This window comes from Rhineura floridana, chromosome 1 (genome assembly GCF_030035675.1).
Source record: "Rhineura floridana isolate rRhiFlo1 chromosome 1, rRhiFlo1.hap2, whole genome shotgun sequence".
Taxonomy (NCBI): Eukaryota; Metazoa; Chordata; class Lepidosauria; order Squamata; family Rhineuridae; genus Rhineura; species Rhineura floridana.
Window position 1 is genome coordinate 106,590,807 of NC_084480.1, and position 26,990 is coordinate 106,617,796.

Consider the following 26,990-nt stretch of genomic DNA (forward strand, 5'->3'; position numbering starts at 1 on the left):
CTACATCTTAGCACAGCTATTGCTTCAGGCTGCTTGCATTTGCTGATAATGCCTAAACGTCTCTTAAACGTTATTTTAAAATAACACATCCCTTAACACTGAGTAGTTGAAGGTATGTCAATTTTATGCTGAGATGCTTGTTCAGCCAACTCATACCTAACCAGAATAAAACTGACATACTACTTACTAAGCTTTCCAAAAGAGGCATTGATGGGGTATGTATGTGTCTTGAAAAGAGTATTTCAAATTCAAAGGCATTATCGCTATCTAGTTCTAACAAAGACATTCAAATGTTGTTTTCTTGAAATTATTTCAAACAATTAACTATTTCAAATCCTGACAATATGTATGAAAATTGCCACTAATTAATATTAACATATAAGAATGGGCTGCATTCTAGCCAATGTAACATCAATACAGCAACACATAGAAAAAAATTATGTCACATTTGTGCAACACAGTTCAAGAAACTATGATGCACAGTAGTATAAATGAAGAGTATTTACTAAGCACTATCTACAAATGAGCCAGCCTGACTTTGAAAACTGGCTCTCACACTACACTTTTAACAGCAACACAGTACAGACTGTACGGCTTTTTTAACTTCTTAAAACATGCACACCCACTGTGCATTAGTTTTCAGTGAGTGTTTCCATATTTTGTATCGTGGACTATTCCATTTAGTAGTCCACAATATTCACTGGGGTGGACATGCATATATGCAGAGAAACTGGTTAATGAAGGTGGGGGAAATACTTCTAAATCAATTTAATGTGATTCACATATGCGACTGAGATGTTTTAGATAGTCCAAAACATGGTCATGACCAGAGACAGGCTTTACCACTTGCAGTTAGCCTAGAAACAAAGTCGATTGGCTAGACTTGTTTAAGTTGCCAGAAAAATTGGAGTAGCTGGTCTTTTATAAATGAAGAAATCAGTTAGCAGTTCTTATATGCTGTCACTCACTCACCCTCCCGGAGCAAAACTCGTTCATAGGCTGGAAATTTTGTGCTAACGGACGCAATTGCTGTCAAATCTTCACGGCTCTTCTTTAGATTCTTTTTCATTCCGGACCGTTGGCCACGCATCCGCCAAAAATCTGCCCTGTCACTGGAGCCATCTCTTTGAGCATTTTGAACACTGGCCATCTGTTCAGCCCTAAAAAAAAACAGACAGCATTTAGTCCATTTTAAAAAGTCAATAAGGTATGTATTTGTGTGCACGTGTGGAAATGCAGCCCATTTGCAGGCAAAAACTCATCTTATAGAATAGTTTTTATAAAATATATAGCAATGGACAGTACATTCTATATTCCTATGCATATTTCTGACAAGTGCCAATTCCCATCCAACTCATTTGCTGCTTTCCCTAAGATTCCCCGACATGAGTCTCACTGGAGTCCAATGGCAGGAACAACAGGCAAACACAACATAGATAGGCCTCCTTCTCTCAGACCTAGAAAGTTTTCTGGTTTAGAACAGACATGTAAACACTACATTTCATTCTTTCCTGAGCACTGTTGTACTCTTTGACAGTAATGTTAGATATACTCAGGCCAAGCTCCACAGGAGTTAAATATCTTGGAAGATGACAGATTAAAGACCAAGAAACACTTGCCACATTCAAAATACTTAATTAGTGACTAGCAAAATGCCTGTCATTTATTCATTTATTCATTTATTTAATATCCCGCCCTTCCTCCCAGCAGGAGCCCAAGGCAGCAAACAAAAGCACTAAAAACACTTTTAAAACACCACAAAAATGGACTTTAAAATACATTAAAACAAAATATCTTTAAAAACATTTTTAAAAAAAGCTTTCAAGACATCTTTTAAAAAAGGTTAAAACATTTTTTTTAAAGAAGGTTTAAAAACATATTAAAAACCAATTCTAACATAGACACAGACTGGGATAAGATCTCAATTTAAAAGACTTGTTGAAAGGGGAAGGTTATGGTGGGCAGGGTGCATGCACAGGGAAGTGTATGCATATAGCAAGGATCTAAGGTGCGTGCATGAGAATAGAGACCCATCGCACCTCTCCTACTAGACACTCATCAGGGAAGGTAGGGCTATGAGAGACAAAGGGCAGATTCTATCGGAATGAGGAACAGTAATTCCATTTACATGTTATATGCATGAATGGAATACATGCATTGAAAGCGGCAGTTGAGCTGTGCCACTTATGCCCCCCCCGCTATGTCCACATGTTGGGTGCTGACATCTGAGCTGGATAAGCTGACACATGTAGGCTTCTACAGCAAATGGCATCCTGCAAGATCAGGGCTCTAGCTCCCATGGAAGCATACACATGCACAGGCAGGCTTGCCCAGCTCAAAACAGAGAGAGGTCATAGAATTCACATGGTAAAGGTTATTACAGTATGTCATTTCAAACAAGATGATGTATAGAAAGGGTTAACTGTGAATTAGACTGGCATGTAATCCTGCTGGATATGAAAGGGATATATTGCATCAAAGGCAGAGTAGCAGGCAGAAAATTACCAATTAAGCCATTGGCCTTCAACTGGTGAGTCAGGACCCACTACTGAGTCACGGCCTGATCTAAGGTGGGTTGCAACAGCAGCACTACCACCATACAAATATGTAGTAAAAAAATTAAGAAATGGGCCACCAAATGCATGTTTGTGTTGAAAGTGGGTCATGGGTCTGAAAAGGTTGAAAGCTACTGAGCTGCACTGTAATTACAGCCAGGTGTCAACAAGGGGATGGCTATGTTTGGAGAGATTTCTGGCTTATGTTCCAAACCAAAGGCATTAAAAGGATGGTAAGTTATAATTGGTCAGTTAGTGGGCATTTTGCTTCTTCATATTAGCTCTTAATTACAGGCCTAGGAGGCTTGTACTGCCTTCAAGTCGATTCCGACTTATGGCGACCCTATGAATAGGGTTTTCATGAGGCTGAGAGGCAGTGACTGGCCCAAGGTCACCCAGTGTGCTTCATGGCTTTGTGGGGATTCGAACCCTGGTCTCCCAGGTTGTAGTCCAACACTTTAACCACTACACCACACTGGCTCTCTTACAGGCCTAGAAGAGGGTGGAATTTCTCTCAAATAATAGCGATACGGTGGAGTGGCCTGTACAGTGTAAATCAAAGGCCAGATTCAGTACTAGTCAAGAAGAGTAGCTATGGGAGCTGAAGTTGGATGAAGTGAAAAAGGAAGAGGCTCAGGTGACACCTGGGAAAGCCTGAAGGGAGCTAGGAGCAGTGACAGAGGTTGGGATCTGAAGGGAAGCGGAAGATCCAACCCAGGAGCTATCATCACTGGATCAAAAAGCTGAAGGAGGTCTGCTAAGAGGAGTGCAAGGCTCTGTAGCAGCCTTCAGGAATGTTCTACTGCCAAACGACAGCTGGTTGTTGTGAACCTGAGGGGATAGTTGTTGGTCAACCAGGTTGAAGATCACAGCTGCAATCCTGAGAGAAGCCTGAAAGACTCCAAATTGGAAGAAGTGAGGACAAGGTGAAGACCACATGCAAAGTTCTTTGGGTGTAGTGAGTTGTGGATTAACTGGGAAAGGAGCGTAATATGATGATTGGCAAGGGCTTGGTTAAGAGATGAAATTGTAATCTCAGATAGCCATCTTCTTAAAGGAATATTAAGCCAAATTCTTATGTATTTATTTATTTATTATTTGATTTATATCCCGCCCTTCCTCTCGGCAGGAGCCCAGGGCGGCAAACAAAAGCACTAAAAACTTTAAAACATCATAAAAACAAATTTTAAACCACATTAAAACAAAAACATCTTTAAACCTGTTTCTTAAAAAAGCTTTCAAAACATCTTCTAAGATTAAAAACATTTTGAAAAAGGTTTAAGAACATATTAAAAAGCAATTCCAACACATAGACTGTAGTGTTATTTAAAGTCATAGTAATGAAGTGAAACCATATATAAAGTATCAGAGGAGATAAAATAAGGGAAAAACAGATAATACGATAGTCAAAAGGTAAAAGGTAATTTTTTTAAAAGTGGAGGGTAACAGTAAAAAAATAAAAAATACCAATCTCTGCAATGAATTGTTGACTGGTGGAAAAAAATGCACCTAGGTCATCAAGGTAATAGGTGGTGGGTTAACACGAACCAGGCCTGGGCTGCCACAGGCATCCAAATTCAATGTGAGGACATCAGAAGCAGGAACAGGAGCATAATACAGAGCCCCTTCACATTTTATAGGCATGAAGTAGGCCATTGCCTCTAAAGGCGGGGTTTTCCTTTTCTCTGTAGGAGTAAAACACACCCGTTCATTTATGCGAGACCAAATAAAGTGGTGCAATGCTAGAACACTGCTGGTGGTCAAGGCTAAAGTTGCTCCCTATCCCTGGTGATCCTAATAAATGAGTTCTGCCTGCATACCGTATCTGTTTTGAATCAAGCTAGACTGAGATGGAATAAATTAGAGCGAGAGAGAGAGAGAGATCCAATATAAAATTAACATCTACAGAGATTAACATACCTGCATTTATTTGGAATCAGACCCTTTTCCAATTCACTCTCAATTCTCACAGCCAGCCAGTGACCTAGTTTTCCATCATAAAGTGTATCGACCACTCTGAAGACATCCCCTCTGGTAAATGCTAAGCTTTGTGGGGTTTCTTTCTCGCATTCAAAATGGGTCCTTATGAAGAAAGAATCCCCTCTGCCACAGGCCGTTATATCTCTATAAACTAGGGAGAAATGGGGAAGGGGGGCAGAAGATCACATCTAGTTTAATTACTTTTCTCAGTTGGTAAGTCTGTCAGGAGCATTTTGGGAGTTCCTGTAGAAGACAGCTGCAGTGGATTAACAAATCTCTTCCTCACTGCTACCATATAGAACTAAGAACTGGAGATCTGCAAATACTTTTTCATAACATAAGGGATAGAAAATGAAAGGTCATTTGGTATCATGTGTGCACCTACCTTTATTTTTATTTATTTGTTTAGAGAAGTATGTATCACTTCTCACAAATTATCAGGGCAGTGTACATCCATTTCCTACACATTTCTCAGTCATAACCACTTTTCATTCAGTAAACTCAACAGAATCTGATTCTGAATTTAAACAGGTCCTACTTGCAATAGTTCCTATTCAAAACGCATCATATATCTTAGTAAAATATTGCCACTGGAGAACTATAGCAAACTGTATAAATGATAAACTGGACCTTGCTCACTGGCTTCCAATTTTGTAATAAAAAAGTTTTTATTTATTAGCCTTAATCTCTTGTAGCATAAAGAAATAAGGATCTTGATTGCTAGATTGGGGCAGGGGGGAGAGCGTACCAAGATAGCAAAGGAAATATCACTAGAAGATTGTCAATGGCCATGTGTAAATAAATGAAGAGCCATAAATAAACACAATGTTGACTTTAGAATGCGGATAAGAATGAGAACCTTTGATTCCTGCAACTAATGAACTTTTCCCAAGAATAACAGACAGCGAAAGATACAAGCAGAGCAAAATGGAACAGCCTGCTACTGCTATCTTGCTTGCCACCTACTAGGCTGAAACCTAACTTGAGCTATGGATAAAAGCAGGAAATATATATAATACATCAAATCAAATTATTTCAACAAGTTGCATGCCAGATTCCTACCATCATATTTGCTCTGGGCCAGAATTGTCACAATATCACCTTTGGGAATTTCCAACAGGTACAGAACAGCATCTTCCCGAATGATACCTCTGAAGTCTTGAGTGTTTACCTGATGCCAAACAACCATACACAGATTTAAAGAAGATTCTTTTGATACAGACTGCCAAAGAGGAAAAATCTGATTTTATGTAGCCTTTGTGCAAAATATTAATTTTTGCTAACAAACGTTACACAGTTCTGTATATTACATATGTATTACATTCACCGTATTATGGACGTGTTATATTCATTGAGAGCAGAAAAACAAAAAAGCAAACTATTTTCCTACCAGCAAGCACAATGAACTTTTACCCACCATGTTTTCCCTAAAGATGAGGTCTTAGGTATCTAAACCTGAGGGATCACAAATGCTCTTACATGCTTCAGAGCAGTTTGCCTGTTACCAGGGTTAAGTTATACTGTTTTGGATGAGGCTAAAGCCCTTGGGTTGTATCCTGAAAAGTCATCTGGAAGAGCATGTTGCGCTGTGTGTAGTTGTGTTGCTTAATTTCATTTAAAAGCAGCACCACAGCAGCAGAGAGTAACAGCAGATGTTGAAATGCAAGTGTGCCAGCATGTGCATGTGTTTGCCTAAGAAAGCAGGCTTTTACCCTGCAACAGCATCACTGAGACTGGAGACTTAGTAAAATAAGAAAAGCTACTTTATTTAGAGAAATACATAGTAGATAGAAAAGGCATATCTAGTTCTAACTAACTAGCTAAGTTGGAGGCGTAACGCCCAGGCGCAGGGGTTAGCCTCATGCTTGGAGAGAGCAGAGACAAAGGGATGTCTCCTCTCTCATGGACAGCTGGAGAAGAAAGGAATGGAAAGGGCGGAAGGAGGAGGGGCAGGTAAGCTTCCCTAAAGGCGTCACAGTTTAGCGACAGAAGGAAGTCAGTCAGAGCATCACAGGTAAAAGGTAAACAAAGCCTATCTATCTGGAGGACCCTAGCCCTATCTTCCCTCTGGAGCTTAAACAAAAGAACAAAACAGGAGTTGCTCTTGCCCCACTTCCAACAGAGCAGACCCATTGAACTTAATGGACATGGGTAACTGGTCCGTTTATTTTAATGAGCCTACACTGTGTATGACTTCATTGGATCCAACCCCTTAAGTCCAGCCAGCAGATGTAGCCACTCCATGGACAGAGTTTAAGAATGCCTGAAGTGGGCTTGAAATGCATTTAAAACAAGACATGCAAAGGAGGCGGCTTGCAGGAAAGCAAGACCAGAAGGAAATCTATTCTCAAAGAATCTTCCAAGATATATTTCAGAGCAACATCAGCCTGTAAAGATCATAACCAGAGCAGCAGAAACCTAGCACCATCTACTAACACAAGGATGGGGGAGGGGAAATGTAGAGAAGATGAGAATGCTTTTAAGATAACTGTTTTGTTTGGAAGTTCCAGGAAACATACTATATGACTTCAACACAGATTTGCAGGTTAAGACCCAGGAGGAGGAAAACAATCACACAAGTTATTTGTACCCTTTTTATCAATCCTAGCAACAATGTGATAAGACTAACTCTTGCATCTCTCTTCCACGGATGCAGGCACCACTTCCTTACCATATTTGGAGCTCATGTGTGTCTCGTGGGTTCCTATGCCCTGATTTCTTGTAATGTGAAAAGCTACTGTTCATCCCCCTGGATTCAGTGGGATTAAGGACTATGCAAAAACGAACAAAAACCATCCTTTGCAGACACAGAAACATGCATACCTTAAGAATCTGATCTCCTTCTTGTAGACCTTCCTGTTCTGCAGAGGTGCCTTCTTGAATTCCAGCAACAAATATTCCTACATCATTCCCACCAGCCAACCTGATACCCACGCTGTCTCCTTTCTTGAACTTCACCATCTTTGTACCAGGACTTAAAAGAGAAAATTATTCTGAATTTTAGAGATGATTCAAGTGTCAGAGGCTTGAAGTCATGGAGCACTGGCTTTTGCATGGAAATGGTTTTAAACAAATCACGCTAAACATGAAATCTGCTGTACCACAGTCTTCATGTGAAGGCCCCACCTTCCCAAACTTACATATTTGGAGTAGCCACGTCAGTAAAGAGAAAATAGCTACGAGTATGTGAATTATATGTAGACCACATTCACACCATACATTTATTCCACTGCAAAGTCATGGCTTCCCCAAAAAAATTTTGGGAGGTGTAGTTTGTGAAAGGTGCTGACAGTTGTTAAGAGACCCTTATTCCCATCACAGAACTTCAATTGCCAGAGCTCTCTGGGAAAAGGGACTGAGTGCTAAACCATTCTGAAAATTGTGTTTCTGTGAGGGGGATAGGGGTTGCCTGACAATGCTCAGCACCCTTCACAAACTACCCTTCCCAGGATTCTTTGAGGGACGCCTATGCAATTGTTATATACTGAGAGACAGTTGTAGGGGAAAGGTTGGAGTGAAACAATGCATGCAGTGAGCCAGTAGCCACCTCTGTAGCTACCTGATGAAAAAAGGGGAGCCATGATAATGGAAATAGCTCCTAGCTCCCTGTAAATACAGTCCATGCCATCCTAGTCTCTCATCACACAATCTTGTATTCACTTCCATGAGCACTTGGTGGAACTGGGTGTCCACAGCCTCCCAAACTGCAACTACCTGCATTTACAATTCTAATCAGGAGCATATATTAAGAAACCAATGCCCTAATGCAGACTTAATACTTATTTCATAACATGGTGAGGCAACTAGGAGTGCCTCACACCTTGTATTCATCTCCCCCGCCATATCCACTCCTGTGTGCAAATCCTCCTTTTGTGTGTGAACCTGTCTCCCTTTCAGAGGCAATTATGGTTAATATTACAACTACATGGCAATTTCAACCACCATGATTGGCACCAGTCCACAATTTACAACCCTGTTCTGAAGTGAGTTTTGCAAACGGTGCTTTGAGCTAAACCATGGTTAGACTTAACATAAGAGAAGAGATACTTAAATTAACAGGTGAAATGAGAAACCCATACCCATATATTGCTAGGTCTTCAGGACTCGGCTGAAGAAATGTTCTTGGGATTGGCTTTGGTTGAGCAACTGCAAATATTAAAAAAAACATACACACAATATCATAAAACTAGCTTCTATTGTTGTTTTTAAATAACCTGAAAGACAGAAAAGAGTCAAGGAATAACTATTAGGATTAGGAGGAGATCATCTACACCGAAAAGGCAGCCCAGATTCAGGTTGACACTATTACACCTTACTTCTAAACATTTTTATTCAGAAATCATTTGTATTGTATTTCAGTGGCACTTTCTTCCAATTAGCCTACTTAAGATTGCAATCGATATGCAGCCATCACTAACAATATTCATTACTGGGAGATAGTTGTAACTATAAATGCCAAGGCGATACTAAATATGGCTAAATGTAATTCCCTAAGAAAGGATTCTCTCTCCATTTGGTTTATTCTCAGATCTCAAATCAGATCTCAAAGGCCAATCAGCCTATTCCAGAACACGGTAATAAATGCCTCTACGTTTAATACATTCTACCAGTATTAATTCTATTATAACAACAAAAGGAGATTTTCCTTTGTACGTTTGTATTTATTTCATAAAGTTGTTTTGCTCTAGTGCTTTCCTCACTCTTTTTTATGCTTACACAAATTCTACCAATAAGAAACCCTATGTGGAGTGCATTCCATTTTCTTCGGCTGCCTCCAACGCTTGGGTTTTGTCTGTTTTAAAAAGACAATGGTTAAAGGACAATTGGAAAGATAATTTGGTATGCAGTTGCTGTGTTGGGGAAGACAAATAATCCTGTCTAAGGTCTATGAAAGTACCCCAGGGGAATAATTCTTACATACCAGAACAGCCTGAAGCAGCAGAAATGAAGTATACTTCCTAAAACTCATCCCTATTAACAGCTGATTGGATTTTATATTTAAATGACTGGAACAAGTCAAAATTAAAGTATTTCAAAGGAGAGAGTGAGTGAACTGACCTGGAGGATCATCTTGGTACTTGGATTCATTGTTTGTCTCTGGGATTAATGCAGCAGTGAGATCACCAGTTGACCTAAAAGGAGTGGGCATTGCTCCCATTTTGGATAGTCTGTTTGTTGGATCTTTTGCACTTAAAACAAAATTCACAAAGTTAATAGAGAAGTTGAAGATCTAGTAAACCTAACAGAAGTAAGTAAGAGCACATCCTACCTTGGTTTTTGCTTTAGCTTTTCATTAGAAGAATGAGACTCTAAATCAGAATGGTGCAATCTTCTGCCATCCGGAGGGGAGCAAGACCTGTTTGACTCTATTTCGGAAATATCTGTTGAAAGAAGAGAGCATAAAGTCTAGGTAGGTGAAACCATTTGCCAGTGATTTTAACATACATTGACTTTTATAACAGAACAGTACAACTAATGAATGCAATAGAAGAGATGAAACCTGGCAAGAAAAGCATTCTGTGGCTGATTCATGGCTCATGTTGGTCTTGGCTTGGGGCACAGAAACTCATCACATGGCCTTGCCTTAAGAAATTTGTTCACACTCCAGATCAGTTAACAATAAGTCTGGAAATCTGTATTACCACACACACAGAAGTTTTACACTTAGCAACTTTTATTTTCTGTCCAGCTGACTGCATTTCTGCCAGGGTATATTTTTATTTATCATGTAACACACTGTAAATAGAATGCTCACTGCTTTTTCACAAACTTAAATAGACAAGTGGCTTTAGCTCCACTTCTAACCTCTCACCTTCTATTTCCGAATCACTGTCATGCAGGGAAGGAATGTTGATTAGTGTTTGTTTTCTGTCCCTCATGACAACCAACTGGAGTTTTCCTCTAGATTTCTCAATCAATTTTCTGGCATCAAATAAGGACATATTCTCTGTCACTGTACCGTTGATCTGGATGTGTAAGACAAACATATTTACTTATACTTTCAGCAGAAATGGCACTTCAACAGATGAATTTCTATTCCGACTTTGCAAACAGACAGGAAAACCTGCAAAGCATACATTGCCCCATAGAAGCCCTTCATACATACAAAAACTTACTTTGAGAATGATGTCCCCTTCGTGCAAATTGCCATCTTTGGTTGCGAGCCCAATACTGGTCATTTCCTTGATAAAAATCTGACTACCAAGTCGAAGGCCATATTCTGCAAGTGGAATAATAAGAGATAGTTTTGTAGTTTGACAATGACTCGTGCTACATGCCAGTGGTTTCTAAGCATTAAAAAAAAAAGGAGCCACCAACAGCATTTTGTCTTTTTAGCGGATTGGAGAGCCACGGCAATCTAGTACAGGCATGCAGCTGTGACACATAAACCAATCATAATCCACCGGTCACATGTGGTGGTTCACCAGGGGTTTAATTTACTTATTAATCTGGCTGGTTGCCTGGGATTGCAAAAACAGGGAGGTGTCAGGTACCTGGCAAACCACCATACATAGCTGGCAGGCTGTGTTCAGCTTGATGAGTTACATGTTGTGCAGGCTTGATCAAATGATATGCTAACTTGTGGGCTCCTAACACTGCATTGTCTCCAGAGCCTGGTAACATAGATGGATGGCCCTGGATACATTTAAGATACAGCCCCTCCCGATTTATCCCGCTCAAGTGTAAAAAAAAATAGCAAAACTTTTTTTTAGTGATATTCTATTCCTCATGGTTATTAAAATAGGCTTCAAAATGTGTAAACAATACCTGCTGGAAATCTAAAAATAAGAAGGCTCAGTAGGTTTTACAGAGGTGGTAACAGTGTCCAGCATAGCAGAGAGTGTCCTGTCCATTATTTATTGCATTTGTTAGTCACTTTATACAATGCGTCTTAACGAGATAAAATGCAAACAGGGAAAAATCAATAAAAAGCTGAATAAAAACAAGCAATGTACAATACAAAATCCATGAAATGTTCATCCAACAATAAAGAGGACAAGTCCTACCCCACCCCCACTAAAAAATAAGCACCACAGTAGAGGATAACTGACTGAAGCAGAATAAATGATGAAACAGAGGAAATAGATGAAGGTTCTGATAGCATGGTTTATACAACATGCTAAATTCCATTTTTCTTTCTTCAGATTTTGGACAATGTTTGCAGGTGTTGTGTACAGTAGCGCCCCGCTCATATGGTGGGATCCGTTCCGGACCCCCGCCGTAAAGCAGAAATCGCCGTAAAGCGAAACCCATTGATGATAATGGGACGCGTCAAAATGGCGAGCGACAGGGAAAAAACCCCCGTAAAAGCGGAACAAGCGCCTTAATGCGGGGACTTTCCCTAATTGAAAGCCACCGCATTAGTGAATCGCTGTAAAGCGAAGCACCGTAAAGCGGGGCCCTACTGTATGTGTGTGTGTTAAGTGGCAAATACACAAGAGCTCTGCATATTTATTTATTTATTATTTGATTTATATCCCGCCCTTCCTCCCAGCAGGAGCCCAGGGAGGCAAACAAAAGCACTAAAAACATTTTAAAACATCATAAAAACAGACATTAAAATATATTAAAATAAAACAACTTTAAAAATATTTTTTTAAAGCTTTGAAGATTTTTTTTTAAAAAAGTTAAAAAACATATTGTTAAAAAAAAGGTTTAAAAGCATATTAAAAAGCAATTCCAACACAGAAACAGACTGGGATAAGGTCTCAACTTAAATGGCTTGTGGAAGAGGAAGGTCTTCAATAGGCGCCAAAAAGATAACAGAGATGGCGCCTGTCTAATATTTAAGGGTAGGGAGTTCCACAGGGTAGGTGCCGCCACACTCAAGGTCCATTTCCCATGTTGTGCAGAACAGACCTCCTGATGAGATGGTATCTGCAGGAGGCCCTCACCTGCAGAGCGCAGTGATCGACTGGATATATAAGGGATAAGACGGTCTTTCAGGTATCCTGGTCCCAAGCTGCATAGGGCTTTGTACACCAAAACTAGAACCTTGAACTTGGCCCGGTAGCAAATGGGCAGCCAGTGCAATTCTTTCAGCAGCAGGGTGACATGTTGGCGATACCCTGCCCCAGTGAGCAGTCTCATCGCCGCCACATTTTGCACCAGCTGCAGCTTCCGGACCAACCTCAAGGGCAGCCCCACATAGAGGGCATTACAGTAATCCAGCCTGGAGGTTACCAGTGCGTGGACAACAGTGGTCAGGCTATCCAAGTCCAGAAACGGTTGCAGCTGTCTTGCCAGGCGAAGCTGGTAAAAGGCACTCCTAGCCATTGAGGTCACCTGGGCCTCTTATGACAAAGGTGGATCTAGGAGCACCCCCAGACTACGGACCTGCTCTTTCAGAGGGAGTACGACCCCATCCAAAGCAGGCAACTGACCAATTATCTCAACTCAGGAACCACCAACCCACAGCGCCTCCGTCTTGCTTGGATTCAGACTCAGTTTATTGGCCCTCATCCAGCCCACCACCGAGTCCAGGCAGCGGTACAGGGCTTGCACGGCCTCTCCTGATTCAGATGTTACAGAAAAGTAGATATATAAATATATTGAATGCACTACTTGCAGTGCAAGACAGAAGGGGATTCGCATAACATTGTCTCTTCCTCTGTGGTTAGAAAGAATGCAAGATACTGAAGGGAAAGTTGTGTGCCAAGTTGGTTGCCCTTTATTAATTTCTGTAAACTAACATATACATTCAGATTTAAGGTACTGTGGAGTGTTTACCATATGTCAATCTCTGATGTTTATATTGTGCTTATCATTTGTCAATGGTATTTTTGTAAGAGGTCTTAAGTTATTTGCATCTTCTATAATTCTTTGTGTTTCTATTATTTGTATATACACACACACGATATATAATATAATAATATATATAGTGTTTGACAAGAAAAAAAAGAAAAATTGTGAGGTGCTGACCAAACTGGGGCTTGCAATCACCAGCAATAACAGGGTAAAAGCCAAGGACAGATGGATTCATTTCAATCCATGCATCAGCACTTGTCATACACTTGCCTTCATTTGATCTGCTTTTTGTGAGGAGAACGTTAACTGGGCCATTTGGGTCTTGGTGTGCTCCATATTCATACTGGTGTTGCAATTCAAGTGAAGGACTGCGGGAATTAAGCCGGTCCCTGCTGCCGCCCCTTGCTTCCTTCTCATGAGGCATTTCAGGACGAGATCTCCAGCTATAATCTCTTGACAGACTCCGACCACCATCATAACCACGGTCATATGCATCAATTCTATCAACGCTCCTGCCTCTGCTTTGGGGTCTTTGGTATTCACGGTCCAAGCTTCTTTCTCTATCCATGCTCCGGCCCCGACTTCGGTCCCGGCTGTAGCTGCGCTCTCTGCTGTGGTAGCGCCCCCTCTCCCGGCCAGTTCTGTAGCCCCTGTCAAGGTTGTCTCCCCAGCTCTGGCTACGGCCTGCATTCCCACTATGCCAGCTCCTTTCGCTATAGCCACTTTGAGCACTTCTACCATCAAATTCTGCACGATCATCCATGACATCAAAGGCCCGGTAGTCATAATCAAGAGAAGGGCTCCTTCTAACAGCTGGGAGCTGCACTTTACGAGGTCTTTTTACTACCTGTTTGCAGAATATGAGAATCATTTTGCATTTCCTTATAAAAGCCATTATCATTTTACATTCAGCTGCAAAAACCCATCACCATGTTAGCACAACCCAGTTTAGATGCAATGCTATCTAACACTTAAGCCAAGGTGGTGTTCCATGCAGCTGTCCTCAAATGTTAAGATGTCAGCAGTATGCTCAGCTAAACAGGTCACTAGCTCAGTAACACTACACATATAAGATCCTGAGGACTCAGTATGCACTTTTTAAACATGAAACAAGCTTCCCAGGTAAGTGCACCTGGTGGCATCATCTCCAAATCAGGCCTGAGAAATCTTCTCTCCCTCCACCCCTTTCCATTCATTTTTGGTCTACTCTTTATGAGAACACAAACTTTTAAGAACAGACAAAAAAGAGTACAAATATGTTCACAGTATAAAGTTTTCTAAGTGCAGAATGACTTTAATTTTTCATTTCCTTAATGACAGAATGTAAACATGTCTAAACTCTTTTAAAGTTATTTTAAAACACAGTTCTTTCCTCAAGCAAACATTACATACACAATTTTGGGCTGCAAGCCATTGGGAACAAAAAGACTACCTGCATGTGTGTGTATCTTATCAGGGTGTGGAACCTGAAGCCTTTCAAATGGTGTCAGACTCCAACTCCCATCAGTCTCTATTAGTATGGCTAGTGGTCAGGGATGATGGGAGTTGTAATCCAATAAACATTTGAAGGGCCACAGATTCCTCTTCCCTTCTATAAATTAAACACTGTCTGCTCCTTCTCAAGTACCTTCTTCTTAACCCCTCTCTGTAAATGGACTTTGCAGGACCTGCTGTCTGAGGAAGCTGGCAATACAACTCTCCCCCATACTCCAGAACAACTTTCAGGTCAGTGCATGCACCCTATTGCTTAGTTTTGAAGTTCAACAAAAGCTACGTTTTGGTATCAATCTTAAAGGGCATCCAATACAAAATAGTTAAATGAATAGTTTTATTGTACCAACTTAGGATAACTAGCAACTACACACACTTCCAAGTTTCACGCAATTCTTCATCCCGTATTTTATGAAGTGCTATTTCCAGACAGAGGAAAATATGTTCTATAAAGAGAAATCATTTCAGTTTGTACTATGAAAAATCTATTAAAAATTCTCTCCCTCTTTTGTGACACAAGAGCTGCTGTTTAGTTGAACATATGAAATTGCCTTGACCCGAGCCATTGGTTCATCTTGCCAGCACTACCTGCTCCAACTGCCAAATGGTTTTACAGGGTCTCCCCCAGTTCTGCAACCTGTAAAACTTTAAATAGACATTTTGAGCCTGGGACTTTCTGCATGCAAAACATGTACTAAGCTAACACTCTTCCCAGTTGCTGTTATGGGGAAAGAGGGAGGCTCACGCATATATATACACACACATATATATTCTCTGTGGTTTGAATATGTGCTTATTTACCTCGAGGCCTCAGGTTTAGATGCAAAAAAAATCAATAATCACATCAAAGAAATATGCATATCCTGTACTCAGTATTGCAGATCCGGATGCTGACCTCATAGGTACTTTAAGTAAAACTTGCTCTGTCAAAAGCTTAAGATTCTCTATAGCTGCACCTTTGCTACGGCCTCCCATGGGGCCTCTCTAAATATAAGTAATTGTTAACTTACAATGACAGCCACTTTCCCGCTTTTCCTTAACTGCTGCACTGCGAAAGAATGGGGCACATTTTCCATGGGTGTACCATTAACCATAACCACTCTATCATTCTCTCTGCAAACAGAAGTGAGTTGTTAGTTAGAAAAGATTGTATCTAATACTGATTTTAATGTTACTTTTGTTACAAGTGTTGGGTTCAGTCCAGTCCTACCCATGTAAAAGTAAGGATCCCCATACTGCATACAAGAACCCTGTTTGCGCCTCTCCATAAAACCATTCTGGTGAATGGATAGCCTGTGCTTGCCTCCCTTACCCCCATCCAGGCCTCTGTACTCAGCTCAGTCAAGGAATGGGGGATATGGATATCATGAACAGGCCTTCTCTTCCTTTTAATGTCCTGGCATTCTTAGTTCCTGGGCACACAGGGAGAGAAGATAGGGTCCCGTAATAATGCCTTATCATGGGGATTGCCCTGTGTTCAGGCACTGCATGCAGAGTAGCACTGAAGTGAACCCTTTTATTTCTGTAGAGAAATCACGTTCCATTAAATTCATGCTTAAGCAACATTTCAGAATAGTTACAGTTCAACATTGCTGGAAAGCTGGAAATTTCCTCCCTTTGTTGTTTTACATGCTATGTTCCTCATGACATATTCCCAGAACTTAATCCCACAGACATCCATTTCATTATGTTAGCAACAAAGTTTTATAACCTTTGTTTACTATAAGAAACAAAAACAGATGTAAAAGCTAAAAGGCGGCTTCAACTATATAACTGGGTAGTGCAAGGATTAGCACTAATGCAACAGGACTCCCCCCTCCCCGATATGTGTCCTGCACCTTCCCCAAACCTGTCCTGGAAGGCTGGGGGAAACCACAGAACTGATTTGGGGGCATACAGGCAGAGGAGAGGGGGAGAATGTCCTGCTGCACAAGGAGAAATCCTTGTGCTGATGGAACCAGAGACTTAGCACTACATTGAACACAATCTGTAATCTGTTAAATATTATCCATAGGCTTACTTAGTTTTAATTGTTTAACTGTCTTGAAATATACGACATTCCATGACCAAAACACAAGCAAGCAAATGCAACAAAACCAGTCCTAAGAACATTCCCCAAACTATAATTCGAAAGATCCTTGTTCTGCATTAACCCAGTGAGGGACACAGAGATATATTTTTAGCGGCACATCCTTATTTATTAAACTTATTTAATAAGCCCTATACGGTTTCGGCCCAGTTTATCTGAAGGAGCGCCACCAGCGTCACCAATTATGCCGCCCAACGAGATCAGCCATGCAAGACCTTCTCTCGGTCCCACCAGTTAAAATAGCTAGGCTGGTGCAGACCAGAGAGAGAGCATTTTCGGTTGTGGCCCTCATCCTCTGGAATTCCCTTCCTTTCGATCTTCCCATGCCCCCTCCCTGATAGGTTTCCGCCGGGCCTTGAAGACCTGGGTGTTCAGGCAGGCATACGGGATCTTTGGGGTAGATTAGTTTTTAATGCTGTTATTAACTGGAAGGGTGGTGTTTAGATTAATTATTGATTGTGGTCCTCATTGGTTTTTATATTGTATTTTACTGTGTTATGTACGTCGCCTAGAGTGGCCGTTCATTCGGCCAGATAGGCGACTCATAAATAAAATTTTATTATTATTATTTAACTATCATGAATTTAGTACAGCCTTGTGCCACAAGTTGGCAAACCTGATGTAGTATCACAGAATTTTAGAGCTGGAAGGGATCTTGGAGGTCATCTAGTCCAATCCCCTGCTCAATGCAGGAATCTGCAGGCCAACACAGGAAGCTTGAATGGCAGATGGAGGCCACAAGGCCAATATGATCCCGGCTGCCCACATAACCCAATGTGCTGTGCTTGTATGAGATCATCCTGCACCCTTCCCGTGAAAAGGCAGATCAGGAGCATGAGATGTTCCAATTCAAATGCATTCTATCGCTCAGCAGGGATTTCAATCAAAGCTAGTGCTCTAGTCACTAGGCCAGGCTCGTAAAAGTAAGAATATCTAGGCTGTATCCAGGTTTCTAGATAAAAATGGCAGGATCAAATCATCACACAAATTTGGTGAAATTTGTACCTTCACAATAGCCCACAATTACATTTACATTTTGTAGACAAATTCTCAAGAAAGCCAGGCACTACTGATGCAAGCAAGCTTACTTACTGAAGTAATCCATCTGCTGGGCCACCTGCAAGGACATCTGACACAACTATGGATGTTTCGCCATTTTCAAAATGAGGGTTATCTCTGCCACCAGAAACTGCAATCCCAAATCCTCGCTTTGAGTCCTTAAAGAATGAAATAAAAATGCACAACACTTATTTTTAACAGACAACCAGAGCAGCATTTGAAATTGTTAAAATGCTAAGACAAATGGATGCTTTACACATGCTATGAGCATTCTTTAATTATTTGAAATATATAACCTGTCCTTCCCTACAAGACTAAGAAATGGATTCCATTTGTGCTACAATCTGTAACAGGCATAGGCCTGGCTTGCACATAATGCTAAGCCATGGCTTATTAAACCATGGCTTATTAAACTGTGGCTTAGAATTGTGTGAACCCTGTCCAGTGACTTCACTATGCTTTGCTTATTGCCACCCAACCCCATCATCTGAAGCCATGATTTGTTGTTGGCATTACATATGAACCTGGTTTGTTTGATTGTCTGTAAACCAACTTGTGGTTTGTTAAACAAACTACAGCTTAGCATTATGTGCTGACCAGGCCATTTATGCACACATCAGTACAGCCAGGAAATTTTGACTCAAGGGCAATTTAGAACTATAGGGAAAGGAGTGTACCCAAGAGATTGACCTATAAATCAAAAATTCCCCAGTTTGACTTTCACCTCTGCCATGAACTCACTTGGCAAGCTCTCTGTCTCCTCCTCCCCCTCCCCCAAATCTGCAATATAATTACATATGGTATTTCTGTTGCCATATGCGATAGGAAGGGTAAAAAGGAGGGTAGGCACTTGCAATTAATGGCATTCAGCTATAATACATGGCTTTAGATTGCAACATTGGCCAAAAACACTTTTCACAAATTGTGCTGACTCGCACGTAAAGCAAAGCATGGTTTAGCATTACACTGGTGAACCTGAATGAGCCAGGGCAGTAGGACTTGTGCACTCCCTGGTCCCGTCTCCTTCTCACACACAGCCAGGCGGATTTCAGCAGAGTGTAGTTTTACCTTTAAAGAATTCCAATTTACCATTCCATATGTACCAGGGATTGTGGTTAGAAATAAGTTATAGCCACACAGGAAATGGGAAGAGAGTGTGTGAGAGTCCACTTGTCCACAGAGCACTAAACCATGGTTTAAATATGAACACAGCCATTATGCCAAGTGACCTTTTGCACACACACACCCCAACTTCAAATCTAGGACCAAGATAACTTATAATTAATACGGGGTCTTATTAATTATATCAGTTGGGTTTTATAATTAATTTTGTAACCATACTGTGTGACAGTCTGCTGTTGATAGCTATTTGGAACTTCAACCGTTCCAGAAGGTTTCAGTAATTTATACCAAGGTTCTAATATTTGTACTGGCTTCTTACAGTTTTCCAATACAATTCATAGGATTGGGTTTTCACCTACAAATACACACACTCAACAAGCTGAATTCAATGTATGTGCCCAACAGAATACCAATTCTAAATAATTCCCCTTCCTATTTGATAAATCAAAAACTAGAGCTGAAAAAGTCTCAAGTTTTAGTGCTGGCACTTCAGAGTGACCTTCTATTCCTATGTATGACTGGGACCTTAAAAAAAGATGTTGGGAATTTTAAATATTGTAATAATGGCCTGTTATTAATTCAAATATGAAATGACCTGCTATTAATTCAACAAAAAAAAATATTTTTGCACCAACAATGTAAGAGGGGGACAAAGGTATTTTTTTAAAAAAAAGTTTAACTGCTCTAATTAAGAAACTTAAAAATGTTTCACAATGAAAAATTGATTAACGTAGAAATGGGTCATGTCAGATTTGCCAGCTCATTATCAGATGGCACATGCATAAAAGGCTATTAGAAAACTAGACCAGAAATAATCTCACCTTTTGTAAGGTCACTGTATACTGTTCCCATATCAGCTCTTCCATGCCTGGGGCCTGTTATACAATGAAAAGCAATAGTCAATAGACTATCACAACAGAGGACAGACCTTCCTGAATTAAAAACAGACTCTCTTCAAAAACTGTATCAAACAGGCATATTTTTCAATTATCACAATGCAGTGGATTTTGAAATGAACATTAATTAACAAGAACCTGAATAAAAAATAAACACTTTTGAAGAGCAAAATTTAGCTGGAGAACATGCAGCAGTTTATTTTTGATCCACATGCACTAAAAGCAAACCTCACACAAGGTAAATGATTCTCACCAAGAGCTTTATATATTTGTGCTTGTGATACATATTGCTTGCGAAAGGGCTAAATCTCAGTAGTGGTAGAGCACACGGTTTACATATATTACTCATATTATGGTTGCAACAGAAAACACTGAAGAGACCTAAGACCTTAAAGAAACTGCTGCCAATCAAAATTGATTCATTAATGGGTAAAAAAAATCCCTGCGGTTTGAGAATGTACCTATAGCCAACAGATATTTCTGTTTTTTGATATTTCTATCAAACTTTAAAAAGGAGGGAAATTGGGCATCTATAGTGAATGCACCAGGGGAGCAGGAGATCTGACCTCCTCTCTGAGATATTGTACTGCCCTACAAATTTGTAAAAATGCAAACATACTTTGGGTTAGTCTTTCACAGTCCAATCCATTTCCTGTGTAACTTAGAAGAATTTGGTAACGTGTGTCTGAGCACATGGTGAGTGGTGGCAGGTTGGAGAGAGGGGATAAGAAGGAGGAGGAAGGGAAGACAGGCTTGATCATTTGCATGCTTACTGCGTTCAATGGGATTTACTCCTGTGCAATCATGTTTAGGATAGGAGAAACTGACCTGGGGGAGGGGCAGGAAGGGGGACAGAGAGGATAGGATTGGGTAGGTGGGCACTGGGCAGAGGGAAAGCTCCTTTCCTTTCCAAAGGGAAAACACTGTTAACTGTATCATTATTTTTTGGGGTTTCACCCACCTTTTAAATCTACAGCAGACTCATATAGTCTTCCGCCCAAATTTAATCCAAAGATGTCCCTGGCCACATCCACACCATAAATTTATTCCACTTCAAACAGTCATGACTTCCCCCAAAGAATCCTGGGAAGTACAGATTGTGAAGGGTGCCGAGAGTTGCTAGGAGTTGCCCTATTGCCCTCACAGAGCTACAATCACCAGAATTCTCTGGAAAGAGGGCTGACCGTTAAACCACTCTGGCCACTGGAATGCAAAAAGACAATACCTCTGGTTAAAAAGAAAGACTTCAACAGATGACTGACGAAACTCTTAAAATGGTTAAAGAGAGAAGGAAAGCAAAAGGAGACAGAAACACGGTCAGAACCCTAAATGCAACAATACAGAGACTAGTACATAGGGACAAAGAGAACTATTATGATAGTTATTGTATAGAAATAGAAGAGGACAACAAAAAACGTAGAACAAGAGCCCTATTTCAAAAGATTAGAGGAATTAAACCAAGAGTAGGGATGCTGAATAATTAAAAGGGGAACACACTGTCTGACCAAAACAAAATAAGATGGAAACAATATACTGAAGAACTCTATGAAAGACATGCAAGGATGGCAGATTCATTCACCGAGGAACCGTATGATGAAGAACCAGAAATGTTAGAATGAGAGGTGAAAGCTGCTCTTAAAATACTTGGAAGAAACAAATCACCAGGAACAGATGGCATACCAATAAAGTTGCTACAAGCTACTGAGACGGAATCTGTCCAAATTTTGACAAAACATTTATCAACAAATATGGAAAACTAAACAACGGCCCACAGACTGGAAGCGTTCAATAGTCCAGTGCTAAAGAAAGGGGATTCCAGGGAATGCAGTAATGATCAAACTATTGCTTTAATATCTCATGCAAGTAAAGTAATGCTCAAGATTCTAAAACAAAGGCTCTTACCATATACGGAGTAAGAAATACCAGATGTCCAAGCTTGATTTAGAAAGGGAAGAGGTACAAGAGATCACATCACAAACTTAAGTTGGATAATGGAACGGACCAAGGAATTTCAGAAGGAAATCACCTTGTGCTTTATAGATTACAGCAAAGCCTTTGATTGTGTAGATCATGAAAAACTGGAATGATGTAAAAGAAATGGGGGGCCACAGCATCTGATTGTCCTGATGCGCAACCTATACTCTGGACAAGAGGCTACTGTAAGGACAGAATATGGAGAAACCACTTGGTACCAATCGGAAAGGGTGTGAGACAAGGGTGTATTTTACCACCCTACTTGTTTAATCTATATGCAGAACATATTATACAGAAAGCAGGATTGGACCAAGATGAAGAAGGTGTGAAAACTGGAGGGAGAAATATCAATAATTTAAGATATGCAGACGCACAAATGCAGGACTACAGCTGAACATCACACAGACTAAAGTAATGACAACAGAAGATTTATGTAACTTTAAAGTTGACAATGAGGACATTGAACTTGTCAAGGATTATCAATACCTTGGCACAGTCATTAACCAAACTGGAGACTAGTCCAGAAATTAGAAAAGGGCTAGGACCAGGGAGGGCAGCTATGAGAGAACTAGAAAAGGTCCTCAAATGCAAAGATGTATCACTGAACACTAAAGTCAGGATCATTCAGACCATGGTATGCCCAATCTCTATGTATGGATGTGAAAGCTGGACAGTGAAAAAGGCGGATAAGAGAAAAATCAACTCATTTGGAATGTGGTGTTGGAGGAGAGCTTTGCGTATACCATGGACTGCGAAAAAGACAAATAATCGGGTGTTAGAACAAATTAAACCAGAACTATCACTAGAAGCTAAAATGATGAAACTGAGGTTATCATACTTGACATGATTCACTAGAAAAGACAATAATGCTGGGAAAGACAGAAGGAAGTAGAAAAAGAGGAAGGCCAAACAAGAGATGGATTGATTCCATAAAGGAAGCCACAGATCTGAACTTACAAGATCTGAACAGGGTGATTTATAACAGATGCTACTGGAGGTCGCTGATTCATAGGGACGACATAACTGAAAATCGACTTGAAGGCATATAACAACAATGAAATAATATACTGCATATAATGAGCAACACCCTGCCCCAAAGAAAATCTGGCTTTCTGAATCTTTTTCAGATTTGGTTGCATATATGTAAGGCACTGCTGAGCCAGTGTGGTGCAGTGGTTAATATGTTGGACTACAACCTGGGAGACCAGGGTTTGAATCCTCACACAGCCATGAAACTCATTGGGTGACCTTGGGCCAGTCACTGCCTCTCAGCCTCAGAGGAAGGCAATGGTAACCCCCCTCTGAACAACACTTACCATGAAAACCCTATTCATGGGGTCGCCATACAATGGAATCGACTTGAAGGCAGTCCATTTCCATTTTCATGTAAGGTATATATTTGAAGGCAGCTCCATATTACACATACAACACACCACATTTTTCAGTGTTTAGTAGACCAGATGCCTATGGTCAGCTGCTTTGCAGGTACATGCAAAAAAATTTATTTAGTGTTAGCCCCTTGCTCCCAGTGAAAATCTTGCGGATTGCTTGAAACTCTAATCCTATTCAGGCATTTGTCAATTGTATCCACAGAGGGCCACGGGGCTGTGTGTGTGTGTGTCACCCCTCCATTCTCAGCCTCCTGCACTGGCCTGATTTGCACATCATATTAAACCATAGTTTAAAACAAGCTGTGGTTTAATGTAAACAAACAGTATGCTAGTGCTTGAGGCTCAAAAGTTCCAGCAGCACTCTTCCTTCTGCTGTTGCGCTGTGGACAAAACAAGCCAGGCTCCAGCTTGCTTCATGTCATCTGAATCTTATGGCTTGTTTCTCTCAAAATTGAAATCAAACTATGGCTTAACGTGACATGCAAATTGGGCCACTTAGTGGGAAGGTCTGAAGGGGGATTGTAAGTGCATTCCCTCGGAACACATTTACACTCCTCCCTTCAAATTGGGAACCGTATGCGATCAGGGTTCCCAATTACAGGGAGGATTCTAAACATGTTCAGTTGAACACTCTTAGAATCCCCCTTCACGTCGTCTTGCTCAATGTTGGAAGACTGAGGGTGAAGGGGACACAGATGGCATGTATTCAGTGATGTGCTAGAGCCGGCTTGTACGGGCTCGCAAAAGCTGATTGTTAAAGTTTCGAGAATTTTGCGAGCCGTTTGTTAACAGAGGGAGCAGGGGAAGTCTTCTGCTGCTCTGATTGGTGGACGAAAGACATGTGCTAGAAGCATGGGCTTCTGGGCAGAGCTTAGAAAAGTTACTTGTTTGAACTGCAACTCCCCATCAGCCCAATCCAGTGGCCATGCTGGCTGGGGCTGATGGGAGTTGTAGTTAGGGTTGCCATATTGCCCGGTTAGCCAGGTTTTACCCAGATTCTTTGCATGCCACCCGGCGCCCCTTTAGCGGCCCGGATCCTCAGCTTTAATTTTTTAAAAAATTTAGTTTCTAGGTGGTCCGGTTCTCGAGATATACATAAAAACATCAGCCACCCTCCGACTGTTAAATCTTTTTTTAAAAAACAAATCTGTCCTGTATAGCACTTCGTAGCTCAGTCTAACCCCACCCATTCAGGATTGCAGCCAATCAGTGTGAAGCCAGTTTGGTTGACCTGGGCAGTGTCTAGAAAACCTCACTGCAATGTCAGATAATGGTGGTTCCCCCCCCCATTTATCTGAAAATCTCATAAATTGGGTAAGTATATACATTTCAGGTTTTTTTCCTCTTGTGTGCAGGAAGATCCTGGGCAGTGTTTTCAAAACCTTCCCAATACTTGCTTTTGTGGGGGTAAAAGCATGCTAATCCCATATGCCCAGAGTAAATCCCACTGAATTCAATAGGACTTACTTTTGAGTAGACATGGTTATGAATGTGCTGTAAATTAATGGGACTTTTGAGTGAATGTAAAAAAGAATTGTGTTTGTGTTCTAACTCTTTCTGTCCCTCTCCAGTCCTATTTTAAAGCAAGTAGGCAGGTATTACAGTTTTTATTCTGTAGGAAACTAATACTGATTTTTCTGCAATGACCAACTGGTTTGACAATAAACTATTATATGGACTGTATGTATTTATACATCTGCAGTGTGTGTATGGAGTCTTTCCAACAACCCTGTGAGGTAGGGTTGGGAAACCAAGGCAACTCACAATAAGAAATAAATCCCTTTAAAATCCAATAACCATAAAGCAAGAATAAACAGTTGGAAGCCTAAAGAGGCATGATTCTGAATTTTGGGTTGGGTGAATGAAGTTTATTTATTTATTATTTGATTTATATCCCGCCCTTCCTCCCAGTAGGAGCCCAGGACGGCAAGCAAAAGCAATAAAAGCACTTTAAAACATCATAAAAAACAGACTTTAAAATATATTAAAACATCTTTGAAAATATTTTTAAAGCTTTAAAAAACATCTTTTTTTAAAAAAAGAAAAGGCTTAGAAACATATTAAAAAGCAAATTCCAACACAGACTCAGACTGGGATAAGGTCTCAACTTAAAAGAACAAGTTGAAAGAACAAGTTCCTTATCACTTGAGACTGTAGTTCTCTGCACACTTCCCAGTTTGAGTAAGTCCCATTGAATACATTGGGACTTGCTTCTGAGTAAACAAACATCTGATTGCACTATAAATATATTTACAGATTGTGTAATTGTCTTTTTTGCAGTCCATGGTATGCACAAAGCACTCCTCGAACACATTTCAAAGGAGTTATTTTTCTCTTGTCCGCTTTTTTCACTGTCCAACTTTCACATCCACACATAGAGATTGGGAATACCATGGTTTGAATAATCCTGACTTTAGTGTTCAGTGATACATCTTTGCATTTGAGGACCTTTTCTAGTTCTCTCATAACTGCCCTCCCCAGTCCTAGCCTTCTTCTGATTTCTTGACTATTGTCGCCATTTTGGTTAATGACTGTGCCAAGGTATTGATAATCCTAGACAAGTTCAATGTCCTCATTATCAACTTTGAAGTTACATAAATCTCCTGTTGTAATTACTTTAGTCTTCTTGACGTTCAGCTGTAGTCCTGCTATTGTGCTTTCCTCTTTAACTTTCATCAGCATTCGTTTCAGATCATTACTGGTTTCTGCTAAGAGTATGGTATCATCTAGATATCTTAAATTACTGATATTTCTCCCTCAATTTTCACACCTCCTCATCTTGGGCCAATCTCGCTTTCCATATGATGTGTTCTGCATATAGATTAAACAAATAGGATGATAAAATACACCCGTCTCACACCCTTTCCGATTGGGAACCAATTGGTTTCTCCATATTCTGTCCTTACACTAGCCTCTTGTCCAGAGTATAGGTTATGCATCAGAACAGTCAGATACTGTGGTACCCCCATTTCTTTTGAAACCGTTCCATAGTTTTATTGTTATCTACACAATCAAAGACTTTGCTGTAATCTGTAAAGCACAGGGTGATTTTCTTCTGAAATACCTTGGTCCATTCCATTATCCAACGTATGTTTGTGATAGGATCTCTGGTGCCTCTTCCCTTTCTCAATCCAGCTTGGATTTTTTTTTTCCGGAGAGCCGGTTGTTAAATATTTACCAGCACACCACTGCATGTATTCCCTGTACCATCTCCACAGAGAGAGCTTTCAAACAGCGGAAAAGGGCTGTTGTCCTCTCCATTGTGTGCAAAACTTTATGTTGCTATGGTGGTCATCTGAACTAGGGTGAGTCTACAATGGAACCACAATCAATAGAGTCTGGAGAATCATAAGGCAATCAGACTGATCCATTCAAAGAGGCAAGATCTTACCTTTTCTGTCTGATCAAAGTCCAGTTTCTCAACAAATTATTTGAGGCAATAATACAAAATGCCTTGCCTTGGGATAATAACTATATCAATTAAGAATCCAAATTAGGATTCTCTCTCTCTCTCATGCACACACACAGAACTACTAAAAAGACTGCAGAGCGAGTTCTTTTTAATCACAACTATGCAGCATTTACATACATATTTATAAAGTATTTTCACTATGAAAAATGTTGTACTGTACTGGAAACTACAGTACATCTATACTGTAATCTACATAAATCTAATAATAATAAT

General features: G+C 40.4%; 1 protein-coding gene across 10 annotated transcripts in view; it reads right to left on the minus strand.

Moving 5' to 3' along the window:
- Nucleotides 1-26,990, minus strand: part of TJP2 (tight junction protein 2) — an 86,577-nt gene that overhangs the window by 10,801 nt on the left and 48,786 nt on the right. For 9 of the 10 annotated variants that reach the window (XM_061628596.1, XM_061628587.1, XM_061628568.1 and 6 more), the window contains 13 exons: nt 19,866-19,919; nt 17,956-18,080; nt 15,785-15,887; nt 13,554-14,130; nt 10,652-10,755; nt 10,348-10,501; nt 9,805-9,916; nt 9,594-9,724; nt 8,615-8,681; nt 7,359-7,509; nt 5,598-5,706; nt 4,476-4,686; nt 973-1,160 (listed from right to left, as the gene is read on the minus strand). In XM_061628596.1, the coding sequence (XP_061484580.1) occupies nt 973-1,160; nt 4,476-4,686; nt 5,598-5,706; nt 7,359-7,509; nt 8,615-8,681; nt 9,594-9,724; nt 9,805-9,916; nt 10,348-10,501; nt 10,652-10,755; nt 13,554-14,130; nt 15,785-15,887; nt 17,956-18,080; nt 19,866-19,910 (2,077 nt within the window). In that variant the 5' untranslated portion in view covers nt 19,911-19,919. Of the gene's footprint in view, nt 1-972; nt 1,161-4,475; nt 4,687-5,597; nt 5,707-7,358; nt 7,510-8,614; nt 8,682-9,593; nt 9,725-9,804; nt 9,917-10,347; nt 10,502-10,651; nt 10,756-13,553; nt 14,131-15,784; nt 15,888-17,955; nt 18,081-19,865; nt 19,920-20,901; nt 21,144-26,990 lie in introns of those variants that run through there. The other variant, XM_061628578.1, reaches the window with a different exon arrangement.